This window comes from Ascaphus truei, chromosome 2, assembly GCF_040206685.1.
Source record: "Ascaphus truei isolate aAscTru1 chromosome 2, aAscTru1.hap1, whole genome shotgun sequence".
Lineage (NCBI taxonomy): Eukaryota > Metazoa > Chordata > Amphibia > Anura > Ascaphidae > Ascaphus > Ascaphus truei.
Genome location: NC_134484.1, coordinates 221,914,004 through 221,931,462, shown reverse-complemented (window position 1 = coordinate 221,931,462; position 17,459 = coordinate 221,914,004). Strand labels below are relative to the sequence as shown.

Genomic DNA, 17,459 nt, shown 5'->3' with positions numbered 1-17,459 from the left:
ATACAATTCTTCTATTATATTTTTTCTTTAACAGTTCTCTTTTTAATGACATGCATTTGACACCAGGGGTCGCAATTTTGTTTAAACACATACCAACAGTAACAAACATTGCGATTGGAGCAGGGTTTCTATGACAACCCTGCATGATATATCAAGCCAGTCCTGCCCTGTATGTCAATCATCCGCCCCTGACAAAGCTCCGTTTCGGGAGAGAAACGCGTAGGGCGTAATGACGCAGTGACGTCTTCACTGAGGAGGGTCTGGTAACTGTGTCACTGGCAACTTTTTCCTCCGTGGCGGCTACATTGTGAATATGTTTGCATTTGATACTGTGGGATTCTTCCCCTGTTAGGCACCGCTGTGTGCATATATGAGATTGTGGGATGCATACTGCTGCGGCCAAGTTTATTCGAGCATTTGCCCGTTCTTGGCCGCAGCAGTAGCCTGGCGCGCGCCCGAGAGTGACGGGCGCGCGCCGAAGCAGCGGAAGAGCGCCCTCCGATCGGGGCGCTATCCCTACCGCTGCCGGGTCCGCCGGGTCCCCCGGAACCCCCTGCCGCCGTCCCTCGGGGAGCCCTGGACGCGCGTGCAGGGGGCGCACGCTCCCGAAGAAGCGTGACCGCGCGTCTATGACGCGCGGCACGCCGAGGGGCGGCCACTAGCAAGCCGGGAAATCTCCCGGCTTGCGGATCTGGCCGCAGTGCGATAAACTGTGTCGCCACTGTATGCCTGCTGGCTTAGACCATGTTAAGCTTACTGTTAGAATAATATACAGCCGTGTACAATTCTGTGATTGCATTAGCAATCAACTTTTATTCTGGCTATATTAGCAATTCGATAATGAGGGAGTGTTTTTTCCTTGTGAGACATTACTGTGTGTATATATGAGATTGCAGTATACAGTACGTTTGTCTGCTACTCATATATTGTTATACACATAGCTATGCACAATTCATATGATCATAGTAGCAGCTAATTTCCTTCTTGCTACACTAGCAGTTTTCATGACAGGCTGTGTGCCCTATTAATGCAGATTAGAGAAAAGGTGATTACCTATAAACTTTTATAATTTTTTGTTATTCAATATTGATACTGGCTCTTCATCCTATCTTGCACATTATATGCATTTTATTGGTCTAGGTGTGCTGTTGTTGACCCACACAGGATTAATCCACTTACCACCAACCAAAGATTGCACAAAGCTGACCAGCATCACTGTAGACTATCATCATTTAGATGTTAGGAGTAAAATTAAGCAGTGATGTTAGAGCTGTGTCATGGTTAGCATGGCGTTTATATTTAGCTTAGGCTTTACCATCTACTATCACGTTACCATTTATGTCTGCGGTTTGCCTTATACATTGCAATCTTTGGTTGTTTTTCAGGTTTGCTGTGTGAGGGTCAACATCTTATTATACAAGGAGCACATCTACACCAATTTAAGTAGTTACACCCATTAGGATTAGTTGCCCTACATATAGTTAGGTTCTACAGGTAGATTGATTGCCAATTTAATTCTAGGAGTTGTCTATGACTGTATTATTCAACACTAGGGCTATACACCTGATAGTCAGCTTCACTAGTACCAGACCTACTCCTACTTATTTTAATTCACTTTAGGTTATATTATTATTTTTTCACGATTCATGTCTATTATATGTGTGTAATTTTTTAATTATTATAATAAATGTTATGTTTTAATAACCCAGGAGTGCATCTATTAGTGGGCTTCTAGCTAGGGAGGGGTTGGTAACACATCCCTCTCTCTAATTTTGGTAATAGCAATATATATATATATTAGAAGACACAAAGTATACCGCATCAACGCAATTGATAATGGCTGCCCAAAAACTGTCCTAAGTGTATGTTAAAATATCAAAAGGCAGTGGTGCTCAAGGATAATTAATGTACAGTATAACACAACAGAGAAAGTATCCTTATAATGAAACACACGGGCATACAAAACTGGAATAATTACTGTATAACAAATTTATTGGTATACAAATAAAAACAGGGGGAGAAATATAAAAGAGGAGGGGGACTCACAACTGAAAATATAAGAATACCAAAGGCACATAAATAGGTTACAAAGGATCACCAGTAAATAAGGGCACTAATCTGTAAAGTACCACATTCCTGCAGAGCTGTGTACTTTGGATAAAGATCTGCCTGTAATATAAATCTAGATTGCATATAAATAAAGCAGCCTAGAATGTTAATCAAAGATCCAATATAGAAGCGTGTATCATATTGGTGTTAAATTGAGATACATCACCAAAATCTGTATATGCCAAGGCCTCCTGTAGTGGAAAAGTTAGGGGTCCCCCTCCACAGACTCACACTCCAAAGTGTTTCGACAAACGGTCTTCTTCGGGGAGTGGAGTTGTGGAGGGTGAGCAGAGCATTTATAGTGGAGTCAGGAAGTATAGCATTTAAATTTAGCGCCAAAAATCGCATAGAAAACAGCTGAGGAGCATAATAACAATCAAGGGGAGGGAGGATCGCCATAATGCGATCGGCGTCATTACATGTGACATCACGCATATGCGTTATGACGTCATGACGTCATTATCCTCCGGTCTGATAATGGGAGACATAGGAGGACTGAGGCTTCCAAAATGTATGTAATGCTGCCAGAAAGATAGTGATAGTAGAGCAGACAGCCAAGTAACACATAAGGTAACTCCCTAATGAGGAACAGATTGTAATAGCGCTTAAAATCGATCGCGCAGTATCGCTATGACATACAGCGCCTACTACGCAAAAGGCACTAAATACAAAGTTGATAAAAGCCCCAAATTATGCTAACATATAACTGCTCCAAACTAAATTTCAGAGAAGACCTGATAAAAAGAGAGAAAGAGCACAATTGGCCACTGATTAACAAATATATAGTGAAAGCACAGATTATCATGATGGTGATATAATAAGGGGCACATTTAATCAATTGTATTAGGACTTCCATCATTAAGAAAAATACCCATCGGGTACAAAACACGTCAGTGCGCCATAGATATCCGTTTTTGTTTAATAAACTCCATTTTTAATTGATTGCACCTTGTTCTTCTTACTGGTGAGTTGTGCATCGCCTTCCATCCTTCACATCTGACTGTTGCATTTTGGCTGGAGCACGCCTTTCATACAAACCGGAATCCTGGCTGTTTTTTCAGCGTCTGATCAGTTAAGTATTTACCTTTGCTGAGTTCCAGAGCTGGGTGTGATAGCAGGAATAGTGGGAGTTGTGGAGCCACTAGGTTGAGTACTCTCCAGTCTCTCACTTCACTTGTGGGGGTTCCATTTAGTCACTCTTTCTTTTCTTCACTACATTCACACTCCATCTGTGTTTATTTTCCACACCATGCAAAGATGGCTTCGAAGGGATTATGATATAGCCTTACCGGGTTTGCTATTATACACTTTTTTTTCATCAATTGCTATCTTATATTCTGGAGCATCGGTTAACCCCTTCATGCACCCTATCACATAAATAGGAAGAAAGTTCACTAGTGAGAAGAGACAAATAACCATCAACATATTCCGATAAATTAGATGTGATAAAATCTTTATCAGAAACAATGGAAAGGACAGGAGGACTCACCTCACATTTGTGGGTTCATAGTCCAAACAACAAAATGATACAGTATCATTCAGGAGAAGAAGTGCCTCCTTAACCTAATCCTTTCTATTTTGCAAGGCTATAATCCCCAACCTTATCTGCCTGGTGTATAATCAAATTTGGATCAGCATTAAGTTCAAGAAGAGCCTTTATTTCCCTTTTGTCAATATTGTCATTGACAATACAATATCCCAAATTATTACATATTCAAGCAATGTCTCTTTCAATTAATTTACCAAACATTTCAATATAAAGTTCCCTGGACTCAAAGGTGTAGAGATTTTGGTTTAAGAGAAGTGTGGATGACATCTGTTTTAAATTCATTATCATTCAAAAGGCTCAAAGATTCTGCATAGCGTACAGCTGAATGGCCGAGGGCTTCCGAAACCCCAAAGGGAGCTCCAAGATCTCAACATCAGGAACATCCAAACTACTAATCAAATAATTAAAAGATTATGCGTTTTTAAATATAACTTATTTATAAAATCTTTGACTAGGAATAATACATTGAGCGTTACCTCTCATTTTCAAGTATGTCCTAGACAAACACCTATGATGACAAATGCATGGTTACAAATACATAGTTATATTAAGTGAACAGGGTTATACAGTACATTATATACAAGACATTGCATGCACCGTTAAAGATAATAAATGTAAAAGGCATATGTAACAGTTACAGACCATGTTAAAATGTGAGAAAGCTTTAGTTTTTAATGAACTTAGACTGTGAGAGTCTCCGGTAGATTGTTCCAGTTTTGGGGTGCACGGTAAGAGAAAGAGGTGCAGCTGGATACTTTGTTGAACCTTGGGACCATGCACAGTTTTTTGGAGTCAGATCTCAGATGATAAGTGCTGCATGTGGTAGGAGTGGGGAGCTAGTTCAGATAGACGGGTAGCTTTACCTAAAATATTTGAAGGCAAGACAGGAAAGATGAACTTAGGACCTAGAATCCACTGATGACCAATCTAGTTATTTGAGCATTGTGCAGTGATGTCTGTTGTAGTGGCAATGGAGGACAAAATGGCATATTGAATTGTTGAGGGTACCAAATTTGCCAAGGTGGGTTTGGGGTGCCGTGCCATATACTATGTCCCCATAGTCTATAAATGGCATTAGCATCTGCTGTGTGATATGCTTTCTGACCAGCAGACTTAGGGAGGATTTGTTCCTATAAAGAACACCAAGTTTGGCATAGATTTTGGATGTCAGGGTATCAATGTGCAACCCAAATGTTAAATGGGAGTCAAACCATTAACTGAATATTTAAAACTAGTAACAGGGGCTAGGATGTTATTGTGGCGGTGAGGGGGTTAACCAGGCCAATAATAAAGTTATTATGCCCGGCTGGTTAACCCTAAGCCATGTTGGGACAGAAGGGGTTAAAATGTATTGCAACCATCAGCCTATGTTTTCCCCTGCACTACCTTTATTGTCCCTGTTTTGCAGCTAAGAAGCTAGCTGCAGTTACAATGAAGAATGAAAATGTGCTAACTGTATTTGTGACACAAGGGGGAGCTTCTAGCGCAGAACCAAGTGCTAAGTGAAGAAGCGTGCCTGAGAATAAGTGGCTGCTTTGGAGATGGGTATCACTTCCTAAGCCGTAGAACTCTAAACCGCAATGTCAAGTGGATAAGTGGTTCGCGGTCTAGCTGAAGTGCCGTCTTGTCAAAATTTATCCAACGGTCTTGTTATCCTCTAAAGCTGAATTGTTGGCGTGTGTCTGCGGTTACCGATCAAAAGCCAGCATGGATACATTGTATGCCAGCTTGTAACCCAGACCCATTATAGGTCAAACCACAAACCACATCACAGAGCCCATTCAATTAAGAGGATAACCTGCGCTAGGAAGGAGCTAGCACTCTAATTTTTGGAGTGCAGTCAGTTACACATGTACCATGAACATACTGTACATATGGATTTTATATTTGTTACACATGCAGAACATACATTTATAAACATACTGTATTTCAATGGTGTTTTAAATGCAAAGGCAGGAAACCCTTTCTGCCGGTTCGGCAATGAATCCATTAACATGCCCATATGTTATGGATGAATGAGCTGAGGGATTTTTCATCTCTGGACTTCAAAGGGCACCCTGCTAAGATGGTGCCCCAGTGTTTAAGAGAAGTCAGGAGTTGAAAAGCCTCAGAGACCCTAGGTGTTAGAGTGGCCGGGATATTGTTAAGTACCAGATACCGGTGTGAAGTATGGGCATATGTTGGGAGAGGGTGGGGCTATAGGGGTACTCTCAGAAATAAATTTATGTTTGTGATTCGGGTTGTGTTTTGTTAATAAGTTAGTAGCACACCCCACAATGTATTAATTGATGGCTAGAATCTGTAATATATTGTTGATGACTTTCCAGACTTTCTGGTTATAACGCGGTGTGAGCGTGGACCCCAAAGTGTACCCCGAATATTTTTTTTTTTTAATCAAACTTTACACACACACATACATACACCCCCCCCTCCCTACCTCTGGTGGTGCTTGGGCTGCTGGGGATCGTGGTGGGGCTGCTGATGGTAGTGCTGGGGCTGGGGCTGCTGGGGGATCATGGTGGGAGAAGTGCTGGGGGATCGTGGTGGGAGAGGTGCTGGGGGATCGTGGTGGGAGAGGTGCTGGGGCATCGTGGTGAGATAGGTGCTGAGGGATCGTGGTGAGAGGTGCTGGAGGATCGTGGTGAGAGAGGTGTTCAGGGATCGTGGTGAGAGAGGGGCTGGGGGATCGTGGTGGGAGAGGTGCTGTGGGATCGTGGTGGGAGAGGTGCTGGGGGGTCGTGGTGGGAGAAGTGCTGGGGGATCGTGGTGGGAGAAGTGCTGGCAAGGGGAAGTGCTGGGGCATCTGGAGGAACGTGCTGGGGCTGCCAGCACCTCACTCCTGCCTCCTCCCTCGTTCTGATCGGGCAATCGGCGGCCATTTAAAAAAAATTAGTGATCGGGTGGCCCCCGAGGACAGCGTTATAACGGGGTTCAGCTGTATTGTGCTTTTGTGTGTCTTGTTTGCCTTGTGCACATATTCCATAGGCATCTGTAGTTATTAAGATCCTTGGTAGTGCCAGTTACTTTACAGCTTATCCAAAAGGCATCCAAAAGATTATAGAGCGCTAAAAGGTTGGTTGTAACCGAGAGAAGGTGAGCCCCCATACTTTTATTCTGCATAGTAGAGCATGAGTATCACAGAGTTCTAAGAACTCAGATTGGAAATAGTCGAGTGCAGAATCAGGGTTGGGAAATAAGTTATTCTGTGCCAAGGGCAGTTGGTAAGGTAATCTAGAAACGCTTGTGGGTTAAAGTTTTTAAATGTTCTAGTGAGGAGAATTTTAAGGCTTGAATGGCGCGGTTAATTTTTCCTTACAGAGTACACAATTGCATGGTCACTGAAAATATCAGGGAGGATGCCAGAGGATTGTATTCTGCTGGGATTAGAGGAGTGAATCCAGTATAGCAAGGAATCATTGTGAGATTGTAGGTTGATGTGGGTCCATGTGGGTTGATAAATTAGTTGTGTTAGGTTAAGTGACTTGAGATGTACTGTATCTGAATTTTGTTGTTATGAAGGTCAAGCCAATTATAGTTGAAATCCCAAAGAAATAGCAGATCACTCTTCTCATTGTGAGATGAAATTGAGCCAAGAAACTGGGTGATATCAATCAGGGACTTTAGTGGGAATGGGGGCACTAGTTTAGGGGGGCACAAGGTACCAGCAATCAAGACAGACTTAAAAAAGGGGAGCCAGATTTTGCAAACAAGGATTTCAAAAGATGGTGGGCTTGGGGGGCAATTTAGCTATATAAGTTGTAAGGTGTCTGCAATAGTAAATAACACCCCTCCTCCTCTCTTTGACCTATCTTTCCTAGAAATGGAGTATCCCTGACTGGCGTTATTTGTATCAAGGGTTTTAGGGGTTAGCCATATTTCTGTGAGAATTATGGCTTTGGGTTTATGCATAAACACCATGCCCTTAGTTAATCCAGTTTGGGCAGCAGGCACCGGATATTTATATAGGCAACAGATAGACCTTTTGGAATTTGAAAGGGGCATTCTCTGTTGTATGGGACAGCGGTGAAGAAGGAGGGCCTGTGTAAAGTTCAATATTCCCTGCTAAAGAGAGTAACAGTAGAAATAGAAATTTGAGTACAGTAGTTGTTTGCATGCTGTAAATGTGTGATGTTTGCCATTAGAGTGAGCAGTGTTTGGTGTGCTGGTTTTTAGAGTTCTCCACCAACATTCAGTAGATAGTGCAAGGCTTTTGAGTAATCCAGGGTGAATGATGATATTGGGTGTGGGCCAGGAGGGAGGAGATTGTAGTGGATAGAGAGAGTAACATTTCCAGGAGGATATAAGAAAGAACAGAGTTGAGATAAGTAGCAGGTTCATTATCACAGAGGTATGTTATGTTGTATTGCATAGCCTCCGAACGTTATTTCTTCTTTTGGGCCCTAACAGTATAAGTCCTACTAGGGACAGGCACGGGAAGGGTTAATTCCTCATGATGGCTTGGTTTGCTATTGCAGCCTGGATATATTTACTGTACCCAGGGGCGGGCCAAGCAACAACCTGAAGTATCATCTTGGGGGAGGATACTGGCTGGGTCACATGCAATTAATGTGATGCCTGTTAGTATCAGACCTGCCCTGTTATGAGTCCACCCCCTTGGGTATATACTGACATTCTCCCAGAAGTCAGTGGTTTCTTTCATCTCCCTGTGGAGTGGGTAATATCTACCCTGTATCCCACCAGGGGACACAGGAGGAGCTCAGGAGGGAGCCTAGATGGGCCTCAAGCTGTAAGGTGACTGTGGCAGGACGGCCTGTAGCCAAGGTTAGGGAACAGTCCACACGTGTAGTTTCAGGATAATGAAAACGTACAGTGGCTTTATTTCTCCACAACATAACATAACATGTGGGTACACTGTCCCTTTGAACCAGATTGGGAGATCTGACTAACACACCAGGCCTATCTAGCAGGCTGGCTGGCTAGATCATTAACAAACCATAAGTGTACTTTAAGCAGTCAGGAAAACAAATGAACAATCCTTACTTTGGTTGAAGTAGTGACTTTGGTGAATCTCTCTGGCTAACAGCTCACATAGCAGTGTGCTCTGGTCAAAGGCAGGCAGCTACTGCCAGTAACAAAATCCTTTTCTACCTTGCTGGTTATCAGGTGTCAGCTTACCTCCTGATTACCTAGTTTCCTACTGAGTTAACTTTCTGAGTGCTGGATGAAGCACTCAGACATATGTTTCCCAGGCATAACTGATAGGGGTTGACTTCACCCTGTCACATACCTCCCCTGTTTGTGTGTGGCTAGGGTCCCACACGGCTGAAGCCCGACCCTCCACTCCTTCTCTTGACAAAAAATCAGCATTTCCATGGTCCGTTCCAGGTCTATGCTGTACAGTATATCAAAAGAGAAGGGTTGGAGGGCCATATACCACCTGGTCAACCTTGAGTTTGTGTCCTTCATGGTGTTTAACCATTTCAAGGGTGCATGGTCAGTGTCCAGGGTGAAGTGTACTCCGGCGACATAATGTCTCAAGGCCTCAATTGCCAATTTTACAGCGAGGCACTCCTTCTCAATGACGGAATACCTCACTTCCCTTGGGAACAGCTTCCGGCTGATGAACAGTATGGGGTGTTCAACACCATCAAATTGCTGGGACAGCACTGCTCCCAGTCCTACCTCTGAGGCATCCATCTGGATGATGAAGGGCTCTTTAAAATCTGGGCTCCGAAGAGCGGGGCCCTCTGACAGGCACTTTTTTAGCATGTCAAAGGCGTCTTGGCACTCCCAAGACCATTTAACTTGGGTCGGGGCACTCTTTTTTGTCAGATCTGTTAGGGGTGCAGAAATTTCTGAAAAATTGGGGATAAACCGCCTGTAATACCCTGCTAACCCCAAAAGGGAGCGGACCTGTGACTTTGTCTGTGGGGTGGGGACTTCCTTTATGGCGGCCATCTTGCTAGCTAGTGGCCTTACTATCCCTCCCCCAACGGCATAGCCCAAGTATTTTGTAGTGGATTTACCCAGGGCACATTTTTTCGGATTTGCAGTGAGCCCTGCTTCTCTTAAGGACGTTATAACTGCCCTTAACCTTTTTATATGAGACTGCCAGTGTCTGCTATAGATGACAATGTCATCCAAGTAGGCCGCGGCATATGTCCTATGGGGTTGTAGTGCCTTGTCCATTAACCTTTGGAACGTGGCTGGAGCCCCATGTAACCCAAATGGCATAATGACGAATTGGTATAAACCGAGAGGGGTGGCGAAGGCAGTTTTGCATTTGGATTCTTCCACTAGAGGTATCTGCCAATATACTTTCGTGAGATCTAGAGTGGAGATATACTCTGCTTTACCAAGAGAGTCAAGCAATTCATCCACCCTAGGTATTGGGTATGCATCGAATCTGGATACAGCATTTACCTTTCGCAGATCCACGCAAAACCACACCTTCCCATCTGGTTTAGGGACCAACACTATAGGACTACACCATTCGCTGTGGGACTCCTCGATCACGCCCAATTCCAACATGTCTATTATCTCCCTCTCTACCAGGTCTTTTCGGCCCTCTGGCAATCTATAGAGACGGGACCGTACTTTTACGCCAGGTTCTGTCTCATTCCTATGGGACACTAAATCAGTCTGCCCTGGCAGCTCAGAAAAAACATCTGGGAACTGGTCACATAAATCTAGTAGGTCTGACCTTTGTTCCGTTGTTAACTGCCCTCCGATGGGAACCTGATGGTCATTGTATGTACTACCCTTTGGAGGCTGTGGACCCAAATCCGTCTCTCCTTCCCGAGGGTGGATGAAAGCGATCTTATCATTTTCCAGGGTTTCAGGAGGTTTACGTGGTAGATTTGTTTACCCTTCCTGGACCCTGGTTGAGAGATCTCATAGTTCACCTCCCCGGTGCGGCGGAGAACTTGGAAAGGACCCTGCCACTTTGCAAGGAGTTTACTCTCTGATATCGGTAGTAATAGCATCACTTGGTCCCCAGGTTGGAAGACCCTCAAGCGGGCATTTTGGTTGTACTGCCTCTCTTGACGTTCTTGAGCAGATTTGAGGTTTTCCTTAGCAAACCGACCTATCATGTCTAGGCAGTTTCTAAGGTCTATGACATACTGAAGGGTAGTCTTGGAGGGGGAGGGCTCGTCCTCCCAGGATTCCTTCAGTAGGCCGAGAATACCACAAGGTTGACGTCCATATAGGAGCTCAAATGGGGAGAAGCCTGTAGATGATTGGGGAACTTCTCGTACCGCAAACAATAGGAAAGGGAGAAGTTCATCCCAAGCTTGCTTGAAGAGATTCCTAACCTCCTAAGCATGGTTTTTAAAGTACGGTTAAACCTCTCTACCAATCCATCAGTCTGAGGATGGTAGACTGAGGTCCAGACGGATTTTACCTCCAATAACTTCAGGACATCCTGCATTAACTTTGCCATGAAATTTGTTCCCTGGTCAGTTAACATTACTTGGGGAAGTCCTACCCTAGAGAACAGTTCTAACAGCTTGTGAGCAACCTGTTTAACAGTGGCTGATCTCAGCGGGAAGGCCTCAGGATATCTGGTGGCATAATCTACAACAACGAGTATAAATTTATGTCCCTTCGCAGAGGGTTCTAAAGGTCCGACCAGATCTACCCCAATTCTTTCGAATGGGATGGCTACCAAGGGCTGAGGGACCAAGGGAGCCGGCTTCTGTCCTTTTTAGCTAGTTAACTGGCATTCAGGACATGTTTCACATAGTTTCATGATGTCACCATGTATGCCTGGCCAGTAAAACTGGGACGAGATGCGGTCCGTGGTCTTAACCCTGCCCAAATGACCACCCCATGGGAGAGTATGGGCTAGGGTGAACACTGTTTTAATCAACCCTTTAGGGACTAGCATCTGTCGAATGACCTCCCCTGTTTTTGTATCCTTATTCACACGATATAGGATGTCATTCAATAGTTCAAAATGTGGAAACACTCTTACATCGTTTTCATCTATTATCTTGTTGTTGACTTGTACCACCTTCTCATATTGTCTAGCCAGAGCTGGGTCTTCCCTCTGCCTCTGATGGAAGTCAGGAAGATCCAGGTCTGGCAAAATTCCCGTATCTATCGGTTCCCCACCCTGGTCATCTCCGGCCATGACCTGCAGTCTTTTGGGCTGACTAATGTTACCAAAAGTCCCAGCCTTTCTTAACCAGTCCTCTTTTTCTGCACGTCTCTGTTTACGTGTCTTTGGGACGTGGTGTCTACGGGGAAAAATCTCTGGGGAAAAGGAAACAAGTCTCCGGGCTTCTCCGGTACCAGAGAAGTAGGCTCTGTAGGAGTAGGGGCCAACAATGTTTTGAAGTAGGGCCAGTCTCGGCCAAGTAGAACTGGAGCAGGTAGCCAGGGAGAAACTCCCACTAGCAGGCTAGCATCTTGATCCTTGATACGCAGTAGAATGTTCGCCGTTGGGTATCTCTTTGTATCCCCATGGATACACTCGATATTCCACGGAGAGTCATAGGATAGTCTGTTGCTTGGAATTAGGCCCTCTAGGATCAGGGTTTTCCAGATCCTGAGTCCAGCATGGCTTTGACTATTTCCCCTCCAGAGATGCTGGGACTAACCACAATTGTGGTCCCCTCGGAGAGAAGCTGTGGCAGTGGTTCTGCCATATGAACAGTCCATCTCATCATCTCCGGAGTCTGCAAACTCGGTCATCAGTGGAAGCTCTCGATGGAGTTCGGTGTTTGGACCTCTCCGCTGTTGGATGGGATCCTCCCTTCTGGTTGGTGGTGGTATCCTCTCCATCGGATGGGTGACAGGAGTCCAGGTTCTCTGGGAATACTGTGGGTGGAGGCCTCCCTTGAGTGATCCAATGGCCTCGTACCCGGGACGGGTGTCTCTGTGGGAGTTTGTGCCAGGAACCCTCCGAGATGGGAAAGGGTCTTCCGATCGGGTTGACTGGATCTCCCGAGCTGGCCGGTTGTAGACCCCTCGATTGTCTGCTCTCCTGCCTCTAGCATCACCGGAAGCAACTGGTGTTTGCACGGACCGTTCCCAGCTATCCTGTTGGGTGTCGTTGCAAAGGAAGTTTTCCACCAAGCGGACCGCTGAATCCAGGGAAAATGCAGGAGCGGGAGGAGGGGGGCAGTATCTGTATGAACTGCTCGAGCACAAACTGTTCAAGGATCTCTGCCTTGGTATGCTTCTCCGGTTGTATCCACCTGGTACATAAGTCTACTAAGCGGTGGGCTACGACCCGGGGTCGGTCTCTGTTTGCATATTTGACTGTCCGGAACCGCTGTCGGTAGGTCTCTGGAGTGAGGCCTAGGTGATCCAGAATATCAGCCTTTAGCTGCTGATAGTCCATGGCCTCGTCTGCTGGAAGAGCCTGGTAGGCTGCCTGAGCTTCTCCTATGAGGAGTGGAGCCAGAGTCGCTACCCAGCGATCAACTGTCCAGCCGTGGGCCGTGGCTACCCTTTCAAAAGTGAGGAGAAATGCCACTGGGTCTTCGGTTGGCTTCGGTTGGCTTCATTTTAGGCAGCATCACCGGTGGGTTATTTGGAATCTCTGGTCTGCCTGGGGCTGGGCCTTCGGCCAGCAGTTGGAGTAGCTTTTCCTCTCGCCGGGCCTGTTGCTCATCTTGCTGGGCTTGTCACTCAGCTTGCTTCTCTGCTAGCTGGAGCTGTTGCTCAAGGAACTGAGAAAAAAATTGTCTCCATTTTTTTTCTTTTCTGTGTGGCCCTTCAGATACAGGGGCCGTCCGACATCCCACTTCTGACACCACCTGTGGCAGGACGGCCTGTAGCAGAGGTCATGGAACAGTCCACACATGTAGTTTCAGGATAATGAAAACGTTCAGTGGCTTTATTTCTCCACAACATAACATAACATGTGGGTACACTGTCCCTTTGAACCAAAACAAAACCTGCTCCACATTGGGAGATCTTACTAACACACCAGGCCTATCTAGCAGGCTGGCTGGCTAGGCCATTACCAAACCATAAGTGTACTTTAAGCAATCAGGAATACAAATGAACAATCCTTACTTTGGTTGAATTAAATATTCTTGTTTTGCTAGGGGAGATCCGTAGGAGCATAGGATGCTAACTTAACTGATGACAAACAGAATGAGGATAACTTCTCCCCTTCTTTTCCATCATCATTAATGGTGTGATCACATGATTATGAGTGCCAGTGTTGCTGTGGCTCTCTGGTGCCACGGCCCTTTTTACACTCAAATGTTTAACATTAGATAAGGTAATGTTTCAAATGAAAAATAAAATAAAAACTTTTTTTTACATATAATTCAGCAAGCCTTCCTAAGTACCAACCCACATTTATTTACAAGATGGTCCTCCAATAACACTATGTTCTGCCCTGAAGGAGTTTGGTTTCTGAGATACTTAATGGTGAAGTTACTGGCATTGCTTCTTTGTTTTTAAAGGGAATAAAATGTCTATCCAAAGGGATGCCAAAACCTACAGTACTGTATGCAGTTGCGGCTTTCTATTGGCCCAAGATCTCTCAGCCATTTTCTTACCCCTGGAGCAAGATTTAAACCTGATAACTTAGAGGTTTTGGAAACTGAGTAGGGGGTTAGCTGCTTTATAATTCTACCGAATTATACAGTTAAATTGGTAGCAACTGCTCTTTTGTTGTGTTTCATAATGAATAAAACCTCCAATTATGACATGGGTGAAAATAAAGATCCCAAGGACATTTAAGAAAAGAGGGACATGACTGGAGTGGGAGGTCCCTTTAAGAGTACAGGTTAATGGGTGATTAGTAAATTAGGAAAAGCAAGTGAGGGTAGGGGGATGGGGGTTAAGAGGTTGAAAAAAGAATTAGGTGTGGGTATGATTTATTTGAATAGGATGTGAAGGATATATTGTTTGTCAAAGCTAATGGTAGTGGGTTTGATAAGATTGCACCTGGGCTGAATATAGCATGGACTAGGGGGCCAATATAGTGGGGATGACTGAGGCAAGTCCTGGATGGCCATGGGCCTGTTGCTGTCCTCTTTGTGTCCTTGGTCGGTCACAAAGGGTGTCCTACTATGCCAGATGGCTAATAGGTTAAGTAGTGGTTTATGTGGTTTATGGGGTCATGGACCCTGGTGGTTGGTCAACCTGATCAGGCATTTTGTGGTTATGTTGTAACTCATAAAGCTGTGGCTATTAACCAACATTATTTGTGTCAGAGATTTATTTAGGATTGAGGTGGGATTAAAGAACGGGACAAGGATTGAAGCCTCTGTCAAGGAAACTACAAATAATTTGTTGTGGCAAAATAAATTAGCAAATTACTCTAATCAATTGGAAAAGTAGAACTCCAGACAAGAAAAATCAAACAACATTTTTTCAATCCCCAAAAAACAAAAAATACAAGTATATATTTTCTGAGTTCAAGGCTATAAAACCACAAATTTAAGATAACCAAGCATTTTAGCTTTATGAAGCTTAAACTGTATAAAAACATGTTTACCTTTTTTAGTAAAAGGATTCCCTCCCTTGTTTCTTTGTCAGTGGATATGGAGAAAACACCATCTCCATTGATGATTGAGTACCTGATGTCAGCATTTAGCCCAATGTCTGCATCATTTGCTTTGATTTTGCCTACTGCTGAGCCAACTTGAGCTGATTCGGGAACATACAGTTGGTAATGTTCTGTGGAAACATTCATGAAACACTGATGGTCAATATACATAATCGGAGGGAAAAGTGTTAACAAAATATGATGTAATAACGAAAAAGAAATGCTTCTTTTGATTCTATTGTGTATTTTTGTGCTAAAAATAGGAAACACATGAAACTACTCTTTCTTTTGATAATTCTGGTACAATATTTTTGTGCATACAACACAAATAACACAATTCAAACTAATCCATGCTTCTGGGAAATACAAACCATTTCATCAACAAGTAACAACGGACTATGTGATTGCAGTTTTGTTTTTTACTCTAACGCTAGGTATTTTCTGCATGTACAGTAGTGCTTTATCATTTACCAGGGAGCTTGAGGTCCAATTCAACTTGTACTTTATTTGTTACATTTTCACCTCTTACTGAGAAAAAAATAAAACTGTCATTAGGTAATACTTTTATTTTGATGTATTGCTTGCAAGCTTCTTTTTCCTTACTGTTAAACCAAGAACAAAGTACCAAATCAGATTTGTTACTAACTGTGACTTGCCATGAATCACAATCACACTATTAACTTTAAGCCTTAAAGTCTTTGTGAGGTATGCTCCAGAATTACTCCTCAATATGAGATGAAATCATTTTCCACTACTGAGTCAGCATACATTACATTGGACTCTGCTGTACTAAACCCAGAATAAAACAGCAGCTAGATCCGAGAATAAAATACCTCAAAACAACAGCTGCTGTACGATCAAGAGAAATTAGCTTAACTGGCACATAAGTGCTAAAGTCTAATTTCTAATAAAAAAAGACTGAGTTCAAATAAACATATCTTTCAGGATTTGTATAGTGTGCTGGGGGTTTACATCATTGAGTATGTCTTGATAATGGATACATATTAATCATTACTAATATTGTGAAAGTCACAGGGGCCTATTTACAAAGCATTAAATACTGCAGTACAATTGTGCAAAACAAATGCTCTCTCATTATCTACTGTGCAAGCTTTATTTCTTATTATTTTAATGTTTTAATGTGTTGATTTATAATGATTTGGTTACTAATACGATAACATATTGCCCATTCTGTTTAGTTTTAGTTTTCTGTTATAGGTTTGATAATATTCACAACTACACACAGATGCCAAAGAGAGCAAGCAATACTAAAAATCTACAATATTAATACAAATCTTCCTGTACATTATATTATATTGTATTATATTCATATGTTCAAAATTGGCCCCTGAGGGACGTATTAAATGTTTAATTTCAATATAAGCAATACACTACGTTCCTTCTGAACAACCAAGGGGCAGACCCTAACAAGAGGCGCAAAGAGCAGACCTGCCTCATTAAGGTATGTCAACTTAAAATGTGTAGAGAATATTGTTGTATCTTTTATTGAAAATTCACCCAGTGAGAATGGTATGTACATTCTCATTATGGGATTTTGACATCTCCTCTTGGGTCTTTGTCAATTGCTGCAAACCCTGCATTAGGATACCAGCATTTTCTGTTTGCCTGTGCTGAAGCGTGGTAAGAAATTCCTCTATTTTCCACTTTCACTGCCTTGTGGACTGCCCGCATTAAACTCCACCAAATGTGACGTCTCAGTCCCAGCGTAGGATCTTATGTCCAGATCAAAGGCAGGAAAACTTAGCGTTTGTGCACAGGAGGGTTTATTTACAAGGTACAAATCAGGAACATGATTAACTCATAACATAAAACAGAAACAAAAGACCTAACTCCTTTCAGGAATTCTGACTAGTACAGCTTAGTTCCTTACTAACAGTGGGAGAACTAACCTATTTCCCCACTTTACACACTGTACCTTCAGCTTTCCCTTTGCAGTCTCTCACAGGAATGTCTGTGTGTGTGCCTTCAGATCAGCATAGCAGCAGCACAGGAAACTGTCTGTGCTGCCTTTTACCTTGCAGCTCATCAATTAGGGCTCATGTAAGAGGGAAGGGAACACACCCAGGAAGGTGCTGGGTCCTACTGTATGTACCTCCCCTCAAACAACACCTGCTTCAGTACATCACTATATATATAACTCAAAAGTGCTAGATGCACTCAAATTTAACAAACTATATAAAAAATATGAGAATGTAGACTTAACCGAGATAGAGGTGCATGCAAAGGGAGAGGAAACGCCAAACCAGTTCAGCAAATATACAAGTACAAGAAAAAAAAGGGGTTCACAGCTGTCACGGG

At 43.4% G+C, this 17,459-nt stretch overlaps 1 protein-coding gene across 3 annotated transcripts in view; it reads right to left on the bottom strand.

Annotated features, from left to right (window-relative positions):
* LOC142487143 (cadherin-18-like) overlaps positions 1-17,459 on the bottom strand; it is a 941,872-nt gene that overhangs the window by 184,522 nt on the left and 739,891 nt on the right. For all 3 annotated transcript variants that reach the window (XM_075585917.1, XM_075585918.1, XM_075585919.1), the window contains one exon: positions 15,090-15,271. In XM_075585917.1, coding sequence (XP_075442032.1) covers positions 15,090-15,271 — 182 coding nt within the window. The remainder of the gene's footprint in view (positions 1-15,089; positions 15,272-17,459) is intronic.